The 17,822-nt window shown below is 42.6% G+C and overlaps 1 protein-coding gene across 1 annotated transcript; it reads left to right on the top strand.

Annotated features, from left to right (window-relative positions):
* The first annotated feature begins 618 nt into the window (after positions 1–618).
* EDEM1 (ER degradation enhancing alpha-mannosidase like protein 1) lies at positions 619–16,305 on the top strand. The gene is made up of 12 exons (XM_054076889.1): positions 619–1,072; positions 1,155–1,227; positions 4,767–4,870; positions 5,683–5,854; positions 7,038–7,221; positions 8,089–8,263; positions 8,842–8,962; positions 9,430–9,600; positions 10,196–10,269; positions 11,251–11,347; positions 12,040–12,225; positions 13,112–16,305. Exons 1-12 carry the CDS (start codon positions 720–722, stop codon positions 13,199–13,201), a joined length of 1,800 nt encoding a protein of 599 aa, XP_053932864.1. The 5' UTR covers positions 619–719; the 3' UTR covers positions 13,202–16,305.
* Positions 16,306–17,822: the final 1,517 nt, after the last annotated feature.

Below are 17,822 nucleotides of genomic sequence, written 5' to 3'. Positions count from 1 at the left end.
CTTTGCCCTGTTCCAGCGCACCTGGCGCAGCTTTGGCCGAAGGGAAGCTCCGTATGCCCCTAACTGCTCCGGACCTGCGCCTCCCCGAGGGGACGCGCGGCAGCCCCGGCCCTTTAAAGCCGCGCTGGTCCCGTCTCTCCAGCGACGTCGCTGCACGTCCCATGAGCAGCGGTCGCTCCCGCCTCCGGCTTATATTGGCCAATAGGAGCGGGGCGCGCCACGTGCCTCGTCTCAGCCAGTAGGAGCCGGGCGAGGCGGGCCGCGTGCCTTCTCTCGGCCAATAGGAGCCCTTCTTGTGGGCCACATGCTGCTCGTCACAGCCAATAGGAGCGGGGCGGGACCTCTGCATCGTCTTGGCCAATAGGAACCCTACTTTTGGGCCACGTGCTTAGCTCAAACAATAGGAGCCCTTCTTGTGGGCCACGTGCTGCTGGGCTCAGCCAATAGAAGCCGGACTGGGGAGCCACGTGCTGCTTGTCTCAGCCAATAGAAGCCGAGCGGGCGTGCCACGTGCCTTCTCTTGGCCAATAAGAGCCGGGCTGGCGGGTCACAGGCCTCCTCTCGGCCAATAGGAGTCGCGCTGTCGGATCACGTGCCTCTTCTCTGCCAATAGGAGCCGGGCGGGCGCGGTGCAGCCCGTGTTTCGTTTCCGCCGTTAGGGGCGACGCGGCGCGGCGGGCGGGGGCCGCACGGTCCCTTTGAACTATGCGCGGGCCACCATGCAATGGCGGTCGCTGCTGCTGGGGCTGCTGCTGCTGCGTCTGGGGCTGCAGGCGCTGCTGACGCTGCTGCCCGCGCTGGCGCCGGGGCTGTGCCTGCGCCGCCGCTTCCCGTTCCCTTCCCCGCACTGGGGCTCGCTGCTGCGGCAGGGCGGCGGCGGCGGTGCGGCCGCGGGGGACGAGTACGAGCGACGCTACAGCGGCGCCTTCCCGCCGCAGCTGCGGGCCCGGCTGCGCGACGCCGCCCGTGGCATGTTCGTCTTCGGGTACGACAGCTACATGCAGCACGCCTTCCCGCGGGACGAGCTCGACCCCCTGCACTGCCGCGGCCGCGGCCCCGACCGCCACGACCCGTGAGTCGCTGGGGGGCGGGGGGCGGAAAGAAGGCGGGTGGTGGGGCGCGGCGGGCGCTGACGCTCCGCTCTGCCCTTCCAGTTCCAACCTCAACATCAACGACGTGTTGGGGAACTACTCGCTGACGCTGATCGACGCGCTGGACACCCTGGCGGTGAGTCCCGGGGCGCTGGGGCCGTCCCCGCCACTGGGGAGCTCGGGGGGGCCGTGTTCCAGCAAAGTGGATCATGCGTGTAACTGTAAAGGCACCCTAATGTAGTTTGGTGTGCAGCAGGGGAGTGAGTCTGCTAATGAAACTCTGAAGGCAGCCTCTTAACAGATTACAAACTTATAGATCATAGAATCACTAGGTTAGAAAAAAACAGCAGGGTCATCGAGTCAAACCATTCCTATCTGCCACTAAACCATGTCCCTGAGCACCTCATCCAACCGCCTTTTAAATACCTCCAGGGATGGTGACTCCACCCCCTCCCTGGACAGTCTCTGGCAGTGCCCCATGACCATTTCTTTGAAATTTTTTTTTCTGATGTCCAGTCTGAACCTCCCCTGGCGGAGCTTGAGGCCACTCCCCCTTGTCCTGTCCCCTGTCACTTGGGAGAAGAGGCCAGCTCCCTCCTCTCTACAATGTCCTTTCAGGTAGTTGTAGAGAGCAGTAAGGTCTCCCCTCAGCCTCCTCTTCTCCAGGCTAAACAACCCCAGCTCCTTGAGCCAGTCCTTGTAAGACTTGTTCTCCAGCCCCTTCACCAGCTTTGTTGCTCTTCTCTGGACTCACTCCAAAGCCTCAACATCCTTCTTGGAAGGAGGGGCCCACAACTGAACACAGGATTCGAGGTGCAGTCTCACCAGCGCTGAGTACAGAGGGAGAATCACCTCCCTGGACCTGCTGTCCACACGGTTTCTGATACAAGCCAAGGTGCCATTGGCCTTCTTGGACACCTGTGCGCACTGCTGGCTCATGCTCAGTCGGCTGTCAACCATTACCCCCAGGTCCTTCTCCTCTAGACAGCTTTCTAGCCACTTCTCCCTTAGCCTGTAGCACTGCATAGGGTTGTTGTACCCCAAGGGCACAACACTTGATGTGCGGTCAGAGAGCAATTCTCCTGCTAATTAAACTCTGAGGGTAGTCTCTTAGCAGGATGCAGACATACAGATGTGCTGTCTCCTGCTAATTTCTTGTGCTAATTAAACTCTGAAGGCAGTCTCTTAGTGGGCTACAGATACTCATGACCAAAAGGCTGAAGTCAGTGGGATTTGAGAGGTGAAGTTGGTGGTTTGAAAGTTGAGAAGCCCCTAATGCTCTTGAACGTGATGGGTCTTGCTTGCTCCGTTGTGTTAGTCTGGCTGTGAGCAGCAAAACCAGCACCTGTTGCAATTCAGGTGGTTTATTCCCAACCCTGGTGTGGGAAACCAGGAGTCAAAATTCGCTCTCAGGCACAGAACTTATTTTAGCACAGCTGTGGCACTGTCTCAGTTGTGGGATGGTTGGATTGAGCTGGGAGCATGATTGTGAGCTGTCACCTTGGCGGCAAGTGTGCTGGAGCAGGCTTTGAAGGAAAGATCTGAAGAGGAAAGGAAGGCATGCTACAGCATTAATTTCTTCCATGTTCTCTTGAAGATGGGTCTTGCTATGGTCATCTGCTCTGGTACTGAACAGCAGTGATATTGTCTCTTGCTCTGAGATTGAGCTTAGAACCATAGGAGGTCTGATATCTGGAATCAGCTCCACATTAAAAGGAAAAATTAACTAATGGAGCTGAAGAAGAGGGGTGAACATAGAGAAACTTGACTGAAGGAAGAAGGCAAGAGAAAGCTTTGAACTGGAGGGAGTTTGGTGTTTTTGAAAGGCCTACTGTGGGATAAGTGCTGTTTAGTCTTTGCGTGTTAATGTTGGTAATGCAGAAAGTGCTGTTTCATGCAGAGTTGCTGGTAGAAATAGAGATCGTGTCTTAACATGAAGATGTTAAGGTGGCATTGTGAGCAACCAATTAAAATTGTGATGAACTTCAATACAAAATAAAATGTCTGATAGTTTCAGAGTTGGAGGTTATTAAATCCTTTACTTCTGAGAAGGTGGTGCTCGTTGTCAGCTGACGGTAATATGCGTGCAGGGAAGGGTAAGAGTGCGTGGAGATGTATCAAGATTGATTTTCAGAAGGGGCAGAAGATATTTCACAGCTCTTCCCCATGGCTCAATGAAGATATCTTTTGAGATACTATCATCATTCTGATGTCCAGGAAGGGTGGATTTGAGCTGGAATTTGCATGGGTTTCTGAGAGATGTGTCAGGAGGAGAGTTCATCTCACTCAGTTTGACTGATAGAGCTCCAGTTGTTTTGCTTGGCAGAGAGGTTATTGAGTGTGTCTGTAGGAAGAGTGATGAAAGGAAGGAGGGGAAAAAGCTGCTTCTTACCTGTTAAAATAGACCATTCTATGCATTTCTGATAGAATTTGAAGGCAACATGAGAAGCAACTCAGTTTTATGTTGGTGGTACCAGTAGCGTGATATTATGGAGAAAAGCCCCTTCCCTGAACTCCTTGTGCGTGTTTGTAACACCCTTATGTTTTGTAGTCACATTTTTACAGCCAGTGCAGATTCGTGGCCTTCTGTCATGTGGTCAGGGCCCTTCAATACACAGGATCCTTAGTGTGTTTCTCTCTTCTTGGAGAGTGGGTGATGTGGGTTATAAGGTACTTCCCATTGCTGTGATGGAACCGCAAATGTGTGGTGAGGAGCTCTCGGCTGTTTAACTGAACATGGCAGTAACGGAACGGAACTGAAAGCAGGAAGTGAGGAAGAAGTTGGTTTTAACTGAAACAGCAGTTAGGGATCTGTGCTACGTGGCCTTTGGTGTGTTGGCTAGACAGCTGCCTTCCTGTCCTCTTTCACCAGTGGCTCACTGTCCTATAGCTTTTCAGGCAGTATGTAGTTTTTTTCTCAAATATCGTACTTCTGGTTCCTAGAGTCTATTGTGTTTCAGAGGCTTCTGTGTGATGAAAGCCTGTTTTGCTCTTCATCTACTCAGATCTGTGTGGCTACTTTCCCACTAGGTCTGGGTACTGGAAAGAGCAGACTGGCAGGTGCATGGTGTATTGATGCTAGAGAGGTAGATAGGTTCTTGTACCCCAGCCTTATAATGAATGTATGCAAGCGAGAGCCTGTGTTTCCCTTTTATGTTCCTGCTTCCCTGCAAAGGTGTACCTACAGAAAAGTGGTGTGGGGGAACTCCTGGGCTTGGCGTGCAGTGTTGAGTCAGAAGCCCGAAAAGTTAGACCCCTCTGGTCAAATAAATGTCAAATAATTGTTCTGCAAGTTGTGTTACCTTTTAAGCTAAACATAACTCTTAAACTGATAAGCAGTTAACTCACTTGTGTGCCAGACCTCAAGTGCTGCTCTAGGAGATCACGCACAAGGCTGATGTTGGGAGTGGAAGAGTGTGTGAGTGCAGAGATTGGTAAAGTGAACAAAAATATATCTTTGTGGATTTGCCTGTTTTAACATACTTTTTAACAAATGCACTTATACATGTAAGTAGGATGAGTAACTTTCTGGCAGGTTTATTTTGCAGGAGCTTGAAGCTCTCTGTTCTGTGTCTTGTTAATGACTGTTGGCCTAAGGTGTGAATCTGCCATTCTTTTTTTTAACCCTCTTCTGAAGCAACAATTGGATGAAATAGTTTTGTTTTTATGTAAAAGGTAATGGGAAACTCTTCAGAATTCCAGAAAGCAGTGAAGTTGGTGATTGACACGGTTTCATTTGACAAAGATTCAACAGTCCAAGTTTTTGAGGCAACAATCAGGTATGTTGCTCTTAGATTTTGTCTTTAAAACAGTAACAAGGTCAAAGACTTGGTGTGCATGTACCGGAGAACCAAAGTACAATCATTGATAAAGATGTCTTTGATAGGCTTTATTCCATAACTTTTCCTTGAGTAAGTATTTTTTTTACCTTTTAAAAATTATTCCATCCTTTCATAATTAAAACAATTTTAATGAGTCACATGTGACTTGAAGTAGTGATACGATGATAGTCTCAACTGTTTGGCTTCCAGACTGCTACTTTTTTGTTGTTGCTTTTGCAGCAGAGACTCAACAGTGTTTGTACAACGAGCAATCTGCTGACTGGATTTTCCTTATTTTTCTTCCATGGACCTTCTGTTTGCTTTCACTTTTATTTTAGATGAAAAACAGGCTTGTCTGTCTTGGGGATGAGTTTAAGATACTGTCTGATTTTAAATGGCTTCATTTTTCTGAATGTCTTAAACTATTCAGTTGCTGCTCAGCTTGGGTAGGCTTTCTTTTTTCTAAATACTAAGTTAATGTAACAGCCTTTCTGTATACAGGGGCAAGGAGGTCTTCACCCTTAAATAGACTTGCTACATTGTAAGGAGCTGCTGGGTTAGGTAAATTTTGCAGAACTGGATTTTGGGTTTACTGTGGGTGACGGTGATAAGTAGTATGACTTTCAGATGTTTTCACTGCTGCTGGGGAAAAAAGCTGATATCTTTCTGTAGCGCCTGTAAGGCACGCAAAGTTCAGTTTACCAGTATTATGTTTAAGAACCAGTTCCAGATTGGATTTAAAAACTAAAGATCTTATCCTTTTCCCTTAGGGTTTTGGGAAGCCTACTTTCTGCTCACATCATAATTACAGATACCAAACAGCCTTTTGGTGATATGACCATTAAGGATTATGACAATGAACTGTTGCATATGGCTCATGATCTAGCAGTGAGACTACTTCCAGCCTTTGAAAACACCAAGACTGGAATTCCATACCCTCGGGTAAGTGAGCATGACAGCATAGACTAGAAATAATCTAGTAGCAATTCACCTGTCTTACAACTCCTAGTTCCATGCTCTGCGTGTTCCTTTATATGCACTCTTGGGGTATTGAACAGGGTCTAAGTTACATTAAAATGGCATGGTGGGGAAGCTGCGCTACGTTATAGTGATACGGATGATGTACAGTTGTTCCTTATGCCTAGTAAATGTTTTCTTTAGGCTGTTTTTTCATTTCATTTGTATTGTTCCATACGGTTCAGTGGTCATTTTTTTTCCATGCTGTTTGGCTGGAATGTGCCCTGCCTCGCGCTTTATTCTTATAAGATTGTGCAGCAATAAACAGTGCTGTGATTAAGAATTTTAACAAGAAATAATGTAAAAGCAAAAAGCCTAGGAAAGTGACTTTATTGGTGACTTGGTACTAAGATAATTGTGATAAAATGAAACTCATCTAAAATATTTGTCATACTGGTGTTGGAATTTATAACTTCCTTGTATTCTGCTCAGTGAATGCTCAAAACTGTGGTGTTCTTGAATAATGTGTCCCTTCGCTTTAAGCAGATGTAGTTTGCGAGGAGAAGGATGTCAGTTCTAGTGGAACAAATCCATACTATAAAACTAATTAGCATTTGCCTGACTACTTCTAATTTCTGGGAACAGCAGCACTGCTTTTCCTCCAGACCTGTCAGGAAGTAGAAACATGAAATTTCGTTTCTGTTCTGAGTCTGGTAAAGCAGTTGAGGGTGATGAAACTTCTCTTCAGCATTTTGTTCCATGGGGAAGTTGTGGAATGTTTGCTTAGGATGCTCTTGTTTTCAAGAACACTAAATGAAGGGAAGAAGTACTTGCGTTGCCCTTGAAGAACCTGAATGTTTAGTAGAAATGATGAAATAGTAGACTGTAATTTGGAAGGACTAGCAGGTATATAAGTAACAAAATTAGGTTTGCCCACTTTGACCATCATGTTATAAAGTTGGAAGACTAATTTCAGGAATTCTTCAGGAACGCTTTTTGAGCAAGAAGTGATAATGCTGGCTTTCCAATTGTATACACATTGCATGCTACATATTGCAAAAACTAATAAAAAGGCTTCATAATAAATATAAGACTGCAGATTAGAGCCCAGCTGCGTGAAGCACAACCTGCCTTCTTGCTACTAGCACTCTTTCTACTTGTTTCACAGGTCAATCTGAAGAAGGGGGTACCTGCAGACAGCAATAATGAAACTTGTACTGCAGGTGCTGGTTCCTTGCTGGTGGAGTTTGGTATCCTTAGCAGGCTGCTTGGTGATTCCACGTTTGAATGGGTGGCCAGGAGAGCTGTCAAAGCACTCTGGAATCTCAGGAGCAATAACACCGGTTTACTAGGTAATCTTACAGAATCACAGAATGGTTGGGGTTGGAAGGGACCGCTGGAGATGCTCCAGTCCAACAGCCATGCTAAAGCAGGTTCAGCTACAGCAGGTTGCACAGGAATTTATCCAGGTGGGTTTTGATTATCTCCAGAGAAGGAGACTCCACGACCTCCTTGAGCAGCTTGTTCCAGTGCTTTGTCACCTTTACAGTAAAGAAGTTTCCTCTCACATTGAAGTGGAACTTCCTGCACTTCAATTTGTGCCTGTTACCCCATGTCCTGTCGCTGGGCACTGTTGAGAAGAGTCTAGCCCCATCCTTTTCACACCTGCCTCTTAGATATTGATAAACGTTGACAAGGTCACCTCTGAGGTGATGCAATATTGACTGGCTCCATGTTTTAACCTACCTCAGTCTCCTGCAGCAGGATGCCGTCATTGCAGTTTTGTTTCATGCATCATAAACTCTGTCTGTCTACTTCTGTAGCTGTTAAGTCATATTTTCCTTGTGTACTTGTGGTTTCTGTCGACCAAATGGCACTTTGTAATTTCATGAGAGAAGTGGAGTATCAGAATGATTTCTTAGGGCATGGGTTTCCAAAGACAGACTTTCTGTAAAACTGTGAAATGAAGCTGAAGTTCTAGCATTTGCATCCCCATTAATATAATTTAGACTGACAGATGCTTACAAGTACTTAAAACAACACTATGTGCATGCTGGTTCCTTGGATGAGTGCGCTGTAATGCTTTATTTTTGTAGTAATCTTTGATCGTTTCTGCTTAAGACTTCTTGAAAATGTGACATTTCCAAGTTCTGGTTCTTGACTGTTTTCCTCTGATGTGCTTGGCAACTTCAGGCTAAACTTTTTGTCTGTTCTGAAAGGAAACGTTGTGAATATTCAAACTGGCCATTGGGTTGGAAGGCAAAGCGGCTTGGGAGCAGGGTTGGATTCGTTCTATGAATACCTTCTGAAGTCTTACATCCTCTTTGGAGAAAAGGAAGACTTGGAGATGTTCAATGATGCTTATCGGACCATTCAGAACCACTTAAGAAGAGGGTACATTATTTCATATTAATATCAATTCCTTAAGCAAGAGTACTCCAGCAAGATATGAAAGACTGTATTGTTTTGTGTCATGCTGTAGGATATCTGTGTTCTTTTTTTCCTTTAAATATAGGATCTCATTTCTGTGGTATTCACTGTGAAAATAAGTTTTATCCTTCTTTTGCCTCTTAGTCATCTGATCTGTGTAGCATTCATTACTGGTGCAAAGGAGGTAAACTGATTACCATCCAAGTTAGTAAAAGTTAGGCTGAGAGAAGGCTGTAGAACTGAAAAGGAAATGTATTAAATTGGCTGATTTAGTTCTTCATAAGACCTGATCTTTCCTACCATGACTTTTTCATAGAGATTCTGCTAATATAACTTAAGGGTATTATGTTATGAATTAAAAATTATGAATTAATTTTTCCAAGAGCATGACTGGTGCTTTAGTTTTTTTCAAAATGGCTTTGAGCCTAGCACGACAAATCTTCAGCTTATTCTCTTTGCTGGTGGTAGTGCTGTGAAATGCAATCTGCATTGTGTTCTTCCAAAACAGTGAATGTTTACACATGCTTATTTTTATTTGGCAGTCGAGAAGCTTGCAATGAAGGTGAAGGTGACCCTCCTTTGTATGTTAATGTAAACATGTTCACAGGACAGCTAATGAACACATGGATTGACTCTTTGCAAGCCTTTTTTCCTGGACTACAGGTAAACTTCTGTTCTGTTAAAGACTGAACAACACAGTAAAGGGGTGTCAGAAAGGCTCATTTTGATCTTAGGCTGTGAATGAGTCTGAGCATCTTTTGTGAGATGAACTTCAACCTGCAGGTTTACATCTGGCTGCTCTGATAATAGAGTCTTGGAGCAGTTCAGCTTCTGCATCAGCATAACAATATTGGAAGGCCTGGCCTGCTCTTTATTAGCTTCAAGATGCTTCTTAACTTCTCTCATTTAAACATGGCATTTGTATAGCACACTGTTGCGACTGAGCTCCACTGAAGCTTTTAGTGGGAAGGAATTAATACATTAGCTTTGGGTTTTATGTGGTTTTTTTATTTTTGTCTCCCCTTATAAGGGGAGTATTTTATTATATGGTATGTTCTTATACAGAGCGGAAAGCAATTTGCTGGCTTGCAATATTAAGTGAGCGTATTTATGGCTGTTGTTATGCCTAGGTATTAATAGGAGATGTGGAAGATGCTATTTGTCTCCATGCTTTTTATTATGCCATATGGAAACGATATGGAGCTCTCCCAGAAAGATACAACTGGCAATTGCAAGCACCGGATGTTGCTTTTTATCCACTGAGGCCGGAATTAGTGGAGTCCACATACCTTCTTTATCAGGTATTAGACTTTCCCCAGCTTACAGCTCGTGTTTTGGCAAAACTGTTTTTGCTCAGAAAGTCACTTTTTTCTACACATAACCCCTGGGCTGCTAAAATTTGGTGCCTCTGGATCTGCATTTCCTTACTCAGAAGTCTCTGTTTGGGCACTAGACTGTTATGCAATATAGATGCTATATTGTTTGCTTTCAAAATGGCCTTTTTTATAAGACAGATAAAAATGAGGCTAAGCAGCCTTTTGAAAAAAAAGCCGGCTGATTTTTACAAGGTGGAGTCTTGTGACTACTTAAGAGAAATTGTTGAAGGAAATGTAATAGCTTTCTAGTCACAGTTTCTGACTGACAGAAGATACAGTAAACTAAAATAACTTTCTGGCTGCAAGAAAGCTAAGAGAGAATTTGAATTTACTACAAATTTTATTTGGACTTGCACTAAGGCAAATGTGAGAAGCCTGCACTGAGTAATCTAAGTCATGTTCCTATAAAGATAAATTTACTGTAACGCCCAAGAATCTGATACTACTGGGTTTCTGTTGTAACTTATTTTTGCAAGATTTCAAAATTGCTGACTCTAACTTGTCTGTCTTTGTTATTCAGGCCACAAAGAACCCATTTTACCTCCATGTGGGAATGGATATTCTACAAAGTCTGGAAAAATATACAAAAGCAAAGTCAGTCTTCAATCTCTTATGTCTTCTCTCACTGCTATATACATATATTTTGTTATATAAATATTATATAGAATCCAATATGCCAAATGTAGAAAAAACTCAACCTTCCACAAAAAACATATAAAATTATTTATTTATTGGAGAGTTCTTTCTTTCTCATCTGAAAATGAAAACAATTTATGCCTTCAGAATTCTATAACTACCTTTAAAAAGTGCTGTTGATGATCAGTTGCTAAAAGCTGGTAGGTGTGGTTTTTTTGTTTTTTTTTCTATGGCTCTTGCAAGAATAATTCTAACCTCCTGGGTCCTGGTGTTTAACTAACCTGGAGGGATTGGTCCAAGCTGGGTGCTGTTGAATATCAGCTTTCTTCTCAAGGTGGTAACTGTGGATTCTAACTGTGATTCTGAGTATCTGAACTTCTTGCAAGACTCGGGGGAGATAGCAGATTTTCATTCAACTCTTGGTATTTACTGCTTTTGTAGACAAGTCTGTACTAAGCATAGGACAGTATAGAACAGCACCATTCTGCAGCTGAGTGGCAATCAGATGCTGTGTAGGGGGGTTGACTGAAAGAATTACAGGTACACTGTGTGACAGCTTACAGACTTAAGTCTTGGTGGAAGAGTACGTAGCTTGGGAAGAAACCTTTGCACGAGAGCAGGCTTTCTGACCTAAGTTTCTCATGTGCTCAGTATGGGGAAATTACCTGTTTTGTGGAAGGTGCTTTGACACAGTATCTTGCTTCTTGGAAAGACTCTTAGTATCTGCTTGATGGAATGGATCAACCACAGAGTCAATAATTACATTCTCATCAAAATACTGGAAGCCAATAATCAGAGCTTACTTGTTAAAGAGGCTTGTTTCGTTTTAACTTCACCCCTAGTGACAGTTGAAATGGTCTGATGCTAAGGAATATACAGGGATTTCTTAGAGATCAGGGTGCATGGGAACTAAATCCAAACTATTCTTAAACCTTGCAGGTGTGGCTATGCTACATTACACCATGTTGTAGAGAAGACAAAAGAAGATCGAATGGAGAGCTTTTTTCTGAGCGAAACGTGTAAATATTTGTACCTGGTATGTGTATGTACTTCATTTCGGATATACTGTCTTGCATGTGCTGTGCACAAACATGGCACGGTGAGGAGGCAGGGTATTGTTAAATAGAAACTGTGCTGACCTCTGAGGAAGAGAGGGGTTTAAGCATTAGAGTGTATCCGAGAATGTGCTGCTCTTTTTAATTTGGCCCTACCCGATTTTGGAGGTTTTGAGCTGGAGAGGAAGCAAGACTGAAGGAAGCTGCTGCTCAGCTCTGACCTAAATTATGGCTTGTAGCCATTTTGCCTGCCTTGCAGCAGCCTCTGATTTCTCCTAATCAGGCTTTGGCAGTCACAGGAGAAAGCATTTTAGCCAACATTGCTTAAACTACTGTTCTCAATCTCCTTTAGTGTAGAATACCAAATAAATCTGTAACTGAACAGAAACAGTGTATGCCAGCCTAGAAATGTCTACACAGTGCAGATTAGAAAAATAAGGGCAGTTTAAGTTGTGTGGGAAGTTTTTCTTTTACTCTTCCTTTTTTACTGTTAAAATAAATTCCTTGCATTAAAAGTTTTTGTTTCCATTTGCTCTAATGGTAGTTACCTGTTTACCAATAAAAGGTATGCTTTTTTGTGTGATCAAATGCATGAGTGTGTGTATTTTGAGTTATTGTTGATGGGACATGAAGAATGTGGCACACACAACTGTTTTTCCCATCTTTTGTTTAGTTGTTTGATGAAGAGAACCCACTGCATAAATCTGGAAATAAGTATATGTTTACTACCGAGGGACACATCGTGTCTGTGGATGAACGTTTTCGTAACTCGCTGTGGCAAGACATCCTCCCTGGAGAAGAGGGCACTGCAGAAAAAAGTAAACCTAATGATTTAAAGGCAGTCAACTTCACTTCTAATGTAAGGAATACACAGAGCATTCCTGGTTTTGTTGCTGGAAAAGGGCTGTATGTTGAACTGGGTTAGGCAGTAGAAAGAGTAATTTGGAAGTGATATTTTTGGGTTCTGCAGCATTTCCTTTATAAATGTCAAATATCTGAGAAGGTCCCTTGTGAAGAACACTTGCAGTAGTGGAATGAATGGATTAGGGCAATGCAAGAACGATTATGTTGAAGGTGAAACTTGTCCCCTTTTAAATATTTTGCAGCAATTAGACTGTTCTTTGTTAGTTTATTTTCAGTTGTTTTTATTTTCCTCTTTTCTTCGCCCTTAAAATTTTCCAATGTTGCTGTGATGGGGAAGGAGCAAAGGAAGAGTGTAGTTAAAACAAAGCTTTTTTTCCTCAGAGTGGTTTTGGGGCAGGTAGAGGTGACCTTTCTTAGATGGGCATCAACTGAGCACAGAGCTGTGGACCCAGTGACTATTGCCGATCAAAATATATAACGCTTTTAATACAGAACAATTTTAAAAATCTGCTAGTAGGTTCTAGCGTAGTTCCTTCCTCCCTCCCCCCCAATCCTGCAGAAAAAGAGCATTATTTTAAAAAACATTCACAGTTGTCATAGTGAAGGAAGTCTCAGTTGAATAACAAGCCACAGTAGTTTGGTGTGTGTTTGGAAGCTTGCAGCCTGCACTGAGGAAACACTTACTGTTCATTTATGTGGTTTGTGCTGTAAGTTTGCAAAGAATGAGGGAGAGTCAGGACTAAAAGTGCTATTGGGTGCAATTTTCTGTACTGGGAGGAAATCTGTGGTTACTGATGCTGAAATGCCTGTTAGAATACAGAGGGCATGGGATTGGTTGTCTTCATATTTGGGTTCTTAAAAACATTCTCTTTTGTTAACAGTGTAACAGAGTACCTGATGAGAGGAGATACTTACTGCCATTGAAGAGTAACTACATGCGACAGATTGATCGAATGGTGGGCTTGATTTGAATGGCTCTTCAGAATCAATTTTATCATATGTCTGGAGAAGCATGGGATTTGGCTGTAGACATTCCTCTCCTCTTCAGCTACACACCTGCATACGCTGAGTCACTTGAGTATCCCCCATGCTTGTTAGTTTTTCAATTATGGACGTGGAGGGAGACCAAGTTTTCTTATGGGTTCTGTCTTCTGGTCTGTGGTAACTCTGTGTACCACCTGAATAGAGATTTCTTGTTTTAAGACTTCCTATGAAAAATGTTGTTGCAAATGAAGGCTGAATATACTTTTTACAAAAAAAAAAAAAGACAAGAACGTTGGCATGTGCCATTTAGCTACCTCTTTGTAGCTGTATTACAAATGTCCCTTTAGAAAAGGGCCTAGTATTTAATTTGAAATGATCTTGGGATTGAGGAAGGAATGGGAAAGTGCAATTTCTTACACCAAGTTTAATCATTGAATTCTGACTAGCAATACACAACCTTAAATACCACTCAGGTAGGAACCCACTGGTAATGGGTTTTGCTGGAACAAAAATGCGGTATCTAGAATAATATTTTGAAAAGATGACTCGTGATTGTGTAAGAAGGTATCAGTATAGTCATATCCCTCATATACACAGTTGTATAGAACTACAGAGGCACAAGAGCCTACAGGAACCAGTAATAAAAAAAAAATCGGGTGCCTTTTTTTTGTAAGGGGATGGGAGGGAGGGAAGGGGAGATTGCAAAGCCACTTAGCTGTCCAAGCAGCTATCTTTATATAGCTTGGCTGGGCAGATGTTCCAGAAGTTTCATTGTTTGCCATATATCTAGTGCCTTTTCAGAAGAGATGCTGCTAAGGACTGGTGTAACAGTACATGAAGAACAAAATATTTTACGTACCTGACAGCATTAATGTGTTAGTGCCTTATGCTTTCTTCACTATCAGGAAAAACTGAGCTTGTTTGGAAAGATGGCTAAAATATTTCTAATTAGCTTGTTACAAAGTACAGTGGATCCCAAAGTAACTTAAAAACTAATTTATGTATGAGATGACTTCTTTTTATTTTTTTAGATACTGGAAGAATATCTAATGCTGTGCCTATGTATCTATCATAAAGAATGCTTATGGGCCAGTTTTATTCTCACTGTCGAGTTCAGTTAGGGCTTCCTCTGCATCCTCCTGTGGATGGAGTGGTAAGAGGTATGCAGTCTTCCCTCTGATCCTAGCCAGTTTGGTACATGCCCTCCTAAGAGGTTCACAGCTGCAGTAGCAGTCGCTGACTGTAGCGTTACACTGTACCTCTAGGCTGTGCCTTTTGGTTCCAGTGAGCAATGGTGAAAAAGGGCTGTTCCTTCATCCCACCATCTTGAAATACAGCTCAGATACGTTTGAGGAATAACTGTCTATGAACTTTGAGGAAGAAGGCAGTTAAATTCAGGCAGGGCTGTTGAGGGGTGAAAACAAACTGAGGCCAAGATTACTTATTCTGAATATAACTATTGGATTTTTTTCAGTGGTTCCTCATTCCTTACATGCTTTTATACTTTTGACTACGGTTGAAGTAGTTGAATATTGCTGTTCTTAACTTTTTAAATTAAGGCTTAAATATAAAGGCAAACTTGATCTGTATTTTCACCTTCTTATAACAACATCGGTTTTCAAAAGCCATATGTTGCAACTCAGAACATTTCTAATAAATATGAAGTTAGTGCTGAGAAGTTTATTGTTTGAATCTTTTAGTATGCAGATGTATCTCAGGGACTTCATTGTAGAATCTTCTATTCTGTGATACTTGGATCTTGTATTCAATGAAAAAAAAAAATCCTGTCTTCTTAATCTAATAGTTTGTATTTTAAGGGGAGAGGGGAGAAGGGCTGTAGGGAGGAGGAGAAATATGCTAAGATTTCCCAAAACACTGCAATAGAATTGGTTGCTTTGACATTTGAGGCAGCTGGCAACTCCATGCCATCTAGAACTGGCTTTGCAAACCTATTAGTGGAATGTCTTAGTTGCCTAAATTCAAGGTGTTACAGTCCAAAGATGTATATTAAGAGAGGTTCAAGGTGTAGCTTCTTAACCAGTAAATGTTGCCTGGGCATGCGGGTATGCTTCAGTCTGTAAACATGTAAAGAAGTTCAGGAGTATGCATAAAGGGAGTGCTTTCTGCTTCTTGAGGGAGGCGGAAAGCAAAAGTACCTGAGATGCTGCATCTGGGCCAGATCTTCCAATCGTAGCTCTGAAACAAGTAGTGTGGCAGCCATACGCAGCATTCCACATCTAAAGCTGGCATAGCGGATGCTGGGATGGACATTGCCCTGGTGTGTTGGTGGCTGCTTCTGGTGCTGGTTTTTCCCTGACTTGCAATTTAGCTCTCTGAATGTGCATTATATACCGTGTGATTGCCTCTGTGTTTTGTGCCTTCTGAAGCACCTGAACCCTGGTAAGGGTTCCAGCCGAGTGTTATGCACAGAAATCTGTTTCAGAGTTTTCCTTAGAGAATTACACAACTATAATGAAGTTGCACAACTGTTCTGCCACTGTGCTTTTCCTCCTTGTATATTGCCAGAAATAGAGTGAGAGGTGGCTATATAGTGGGAACGCAGCCTTTCAGGCCTGAGTGACTTGGACCATTAGTTACAGTGCCAAATATTACACGGTCAGCTTCATGTTAGAATTTGCATTGAAATTTGTGTTGCCAAGGTAATCTTTCCAAAGGAACGTTTTGAGTTTTTTTTTGTCTACAAGGAGACTGGTGCTGACTACGTGGTAAAAGGCTTCGTATTCTTTATTTTTTCTTCCTCTTTGTTTTAAAAATGCTTTGATACGGTTTTCTCTGTAATGACAGGGCACACGTTGTTATGCACTAAAATTAAAACTTTTATATAAGTCAATGATATCAAAATGAGATTGATAACACTGCTGGAATAACTTACTGAAACAGACTTTTATATTTCTTGGTATAATGTGCAATATCATGTTTTCCTAATTAAAAATGCGGTATATGCTTAATTGTTGGTTTTCCATGAAGTATTTAATTAGGGATGGGAAATATTTTTAGGAGGACCAAATGTTTTTTCATGAAATGTCCTAAATTTTCAAAACTGAGCTTAAATTTTACAAATCTGCATTAAAAATCGTATATTTGACTACTTCTGTGTGTGTTTTTCTTATAGTGTAGTTCTGGTAAGGCTCTCATGGAGTTTGCAGGTGATTTCCCAAACACAGGGAAAAGGTGAACTTGAGTGTGTATTCCTGATCTGTGCCATTCACCAGAAAGGGAAACTTTAGCAGTTGGGGGTGACCTGGGAGTAAGGGTGAGTAAAGGAAAATAGGCCTTAAATCTGTGTTCAAGACTTCAGAAAAGCAACTTCTATTCTCCGTTTTCGAGCAGATTTGAGTACTGTGATTGAGTACATGATAAAAGATCTAAAGTCCAAAAGCTTGTGTGGAACTCCTTGGTTTAGGGTATAACGCGTCAGGCTAATTAGTATTTTGGCTAAACAGAAGTGATTTTGGGTAGCAGTGAGTAAAGACCTTTGGCCTGGGTTCCTGTGCTTTTGTTGGCAGTGCTGTAGATCTGATCTGCTTCCACCAGAGACCACTCTTGTGCCACTGTTTGGAGGCCGCTGTCTGTTGCATAGCAGCAAGACAACAATAATATCTTGAAGGGGAAGTGTTGGAAAATGAAGTTTTATAGCATTAAGGAAAGATGAGCGCAAAAAAGCACATATGAGAGCAAATATGTGTTGTGAAGCCAACAGCCCATCCCAGCTGCACTGCTCACTCGCTGTGGTCCATGATTTTGTTCAGGTGTGGATTTACCTGGTCAGGGAAGGAGCTGGAGGAAGTTTAGAGGTGTCTTATTCCCTGTCCATCTCTCTTCCCACCTGGAGAGGCAAATGTTCAGCTCAACTTAAGCATTCATCAAGTGGATTCTTAAGTTCAAATGGTTTCACCCACCCTTTCAAATAAAAATTTTCTGTAAAGAAGCTTCCTGAATGCACTCTGGCTTGGCACTGCGTTCCAGTCTCCACAAGGTGGAATTCGTGTGGCTGGGAGCACCCCAGCAACCTCTGTGCCCTTGGGGAGAGCGGAGATGGGACTGATGGCTCCCTTGGCACGAGACTCCTTGGAGGACATTGTTGCATATTTTTAGAGGCAGATCACAAAATGCAGCAGGATTTTTACTCTTGAGGCAGGTTTCTCTAAAAATGTGAAAAATCAGACTGGAAAAATGAGAGGGAAAAAAAAGAAAAAAAGATTTTACTTCATTAATATCTTTTAATAATTGAGATTACTTCATAGAATCATAGACTACCAGGTTGGAAGGGACCGTGCCCTGTAAGGCCCAGAGGCTTTTACAATAATGGCAATCTACATACTATTAATTTTTTATAATGTCCATTTGTTGGAATAAGTAATTCTTAACATTAATAGTCCTTGAAAGGTACCATGAATCAATTATCTTCATCATGTAATGGTAGTGCTAGCAATCTGGTATCATGGTTTTGCCAAGGAGCTGCGTTTTGCTCAGTTCAGATAAAATACAAAACTCTGATTTGAAAAAATACTGCTTTTTCCTCCTCTTTTATAGAGGAGATTGATTTTTAAAGCAGCCTTCAGGAGGAAAAATTAACTCGAAAAGGAG

The sequence above is a fragment of the Cuculus canorus genome, chromosome 11 (genome assembly GCF_017976375.1).
Source record: "Cuculus canorus isolate bCucCan1 chromosome 11, bCucCan1.pri, whole genome shotgun sequence".
NCBI lineage: Eukaryota > Metazoa > Chordata > Aves > Cuculiformes > Cuculidae > Cuculus > Cuculus canorus.
Note: the sequence above shows the minus strand (reverse complement) of the source record. Positions and strands in the feature narration are given on the sequence as shown.

Coding starts and splice junctions, on each gene's coding strand:
- EDEM1 (XM_054076889.1), top strand. CDS start 720: ATGCAATGGCGGTCGCTGCTGCTGGGGCTGCTGCTGCTGCGTCTGGGG. Junction 5,855..7,037: donor CTGGAATTCCATACCCTCGG/GTAAGTGAGCAT, acceptor CTTGTTTCACAG/GTCAATCTGAAGAAGGGGGT. Junction 11,348..12,039: donor CGTGTAAATATTTGTACCTG/GTATGTGTATGT, acceptor TCTTTTGTTTAG/TTGTTTGATGAAGAGAACCC.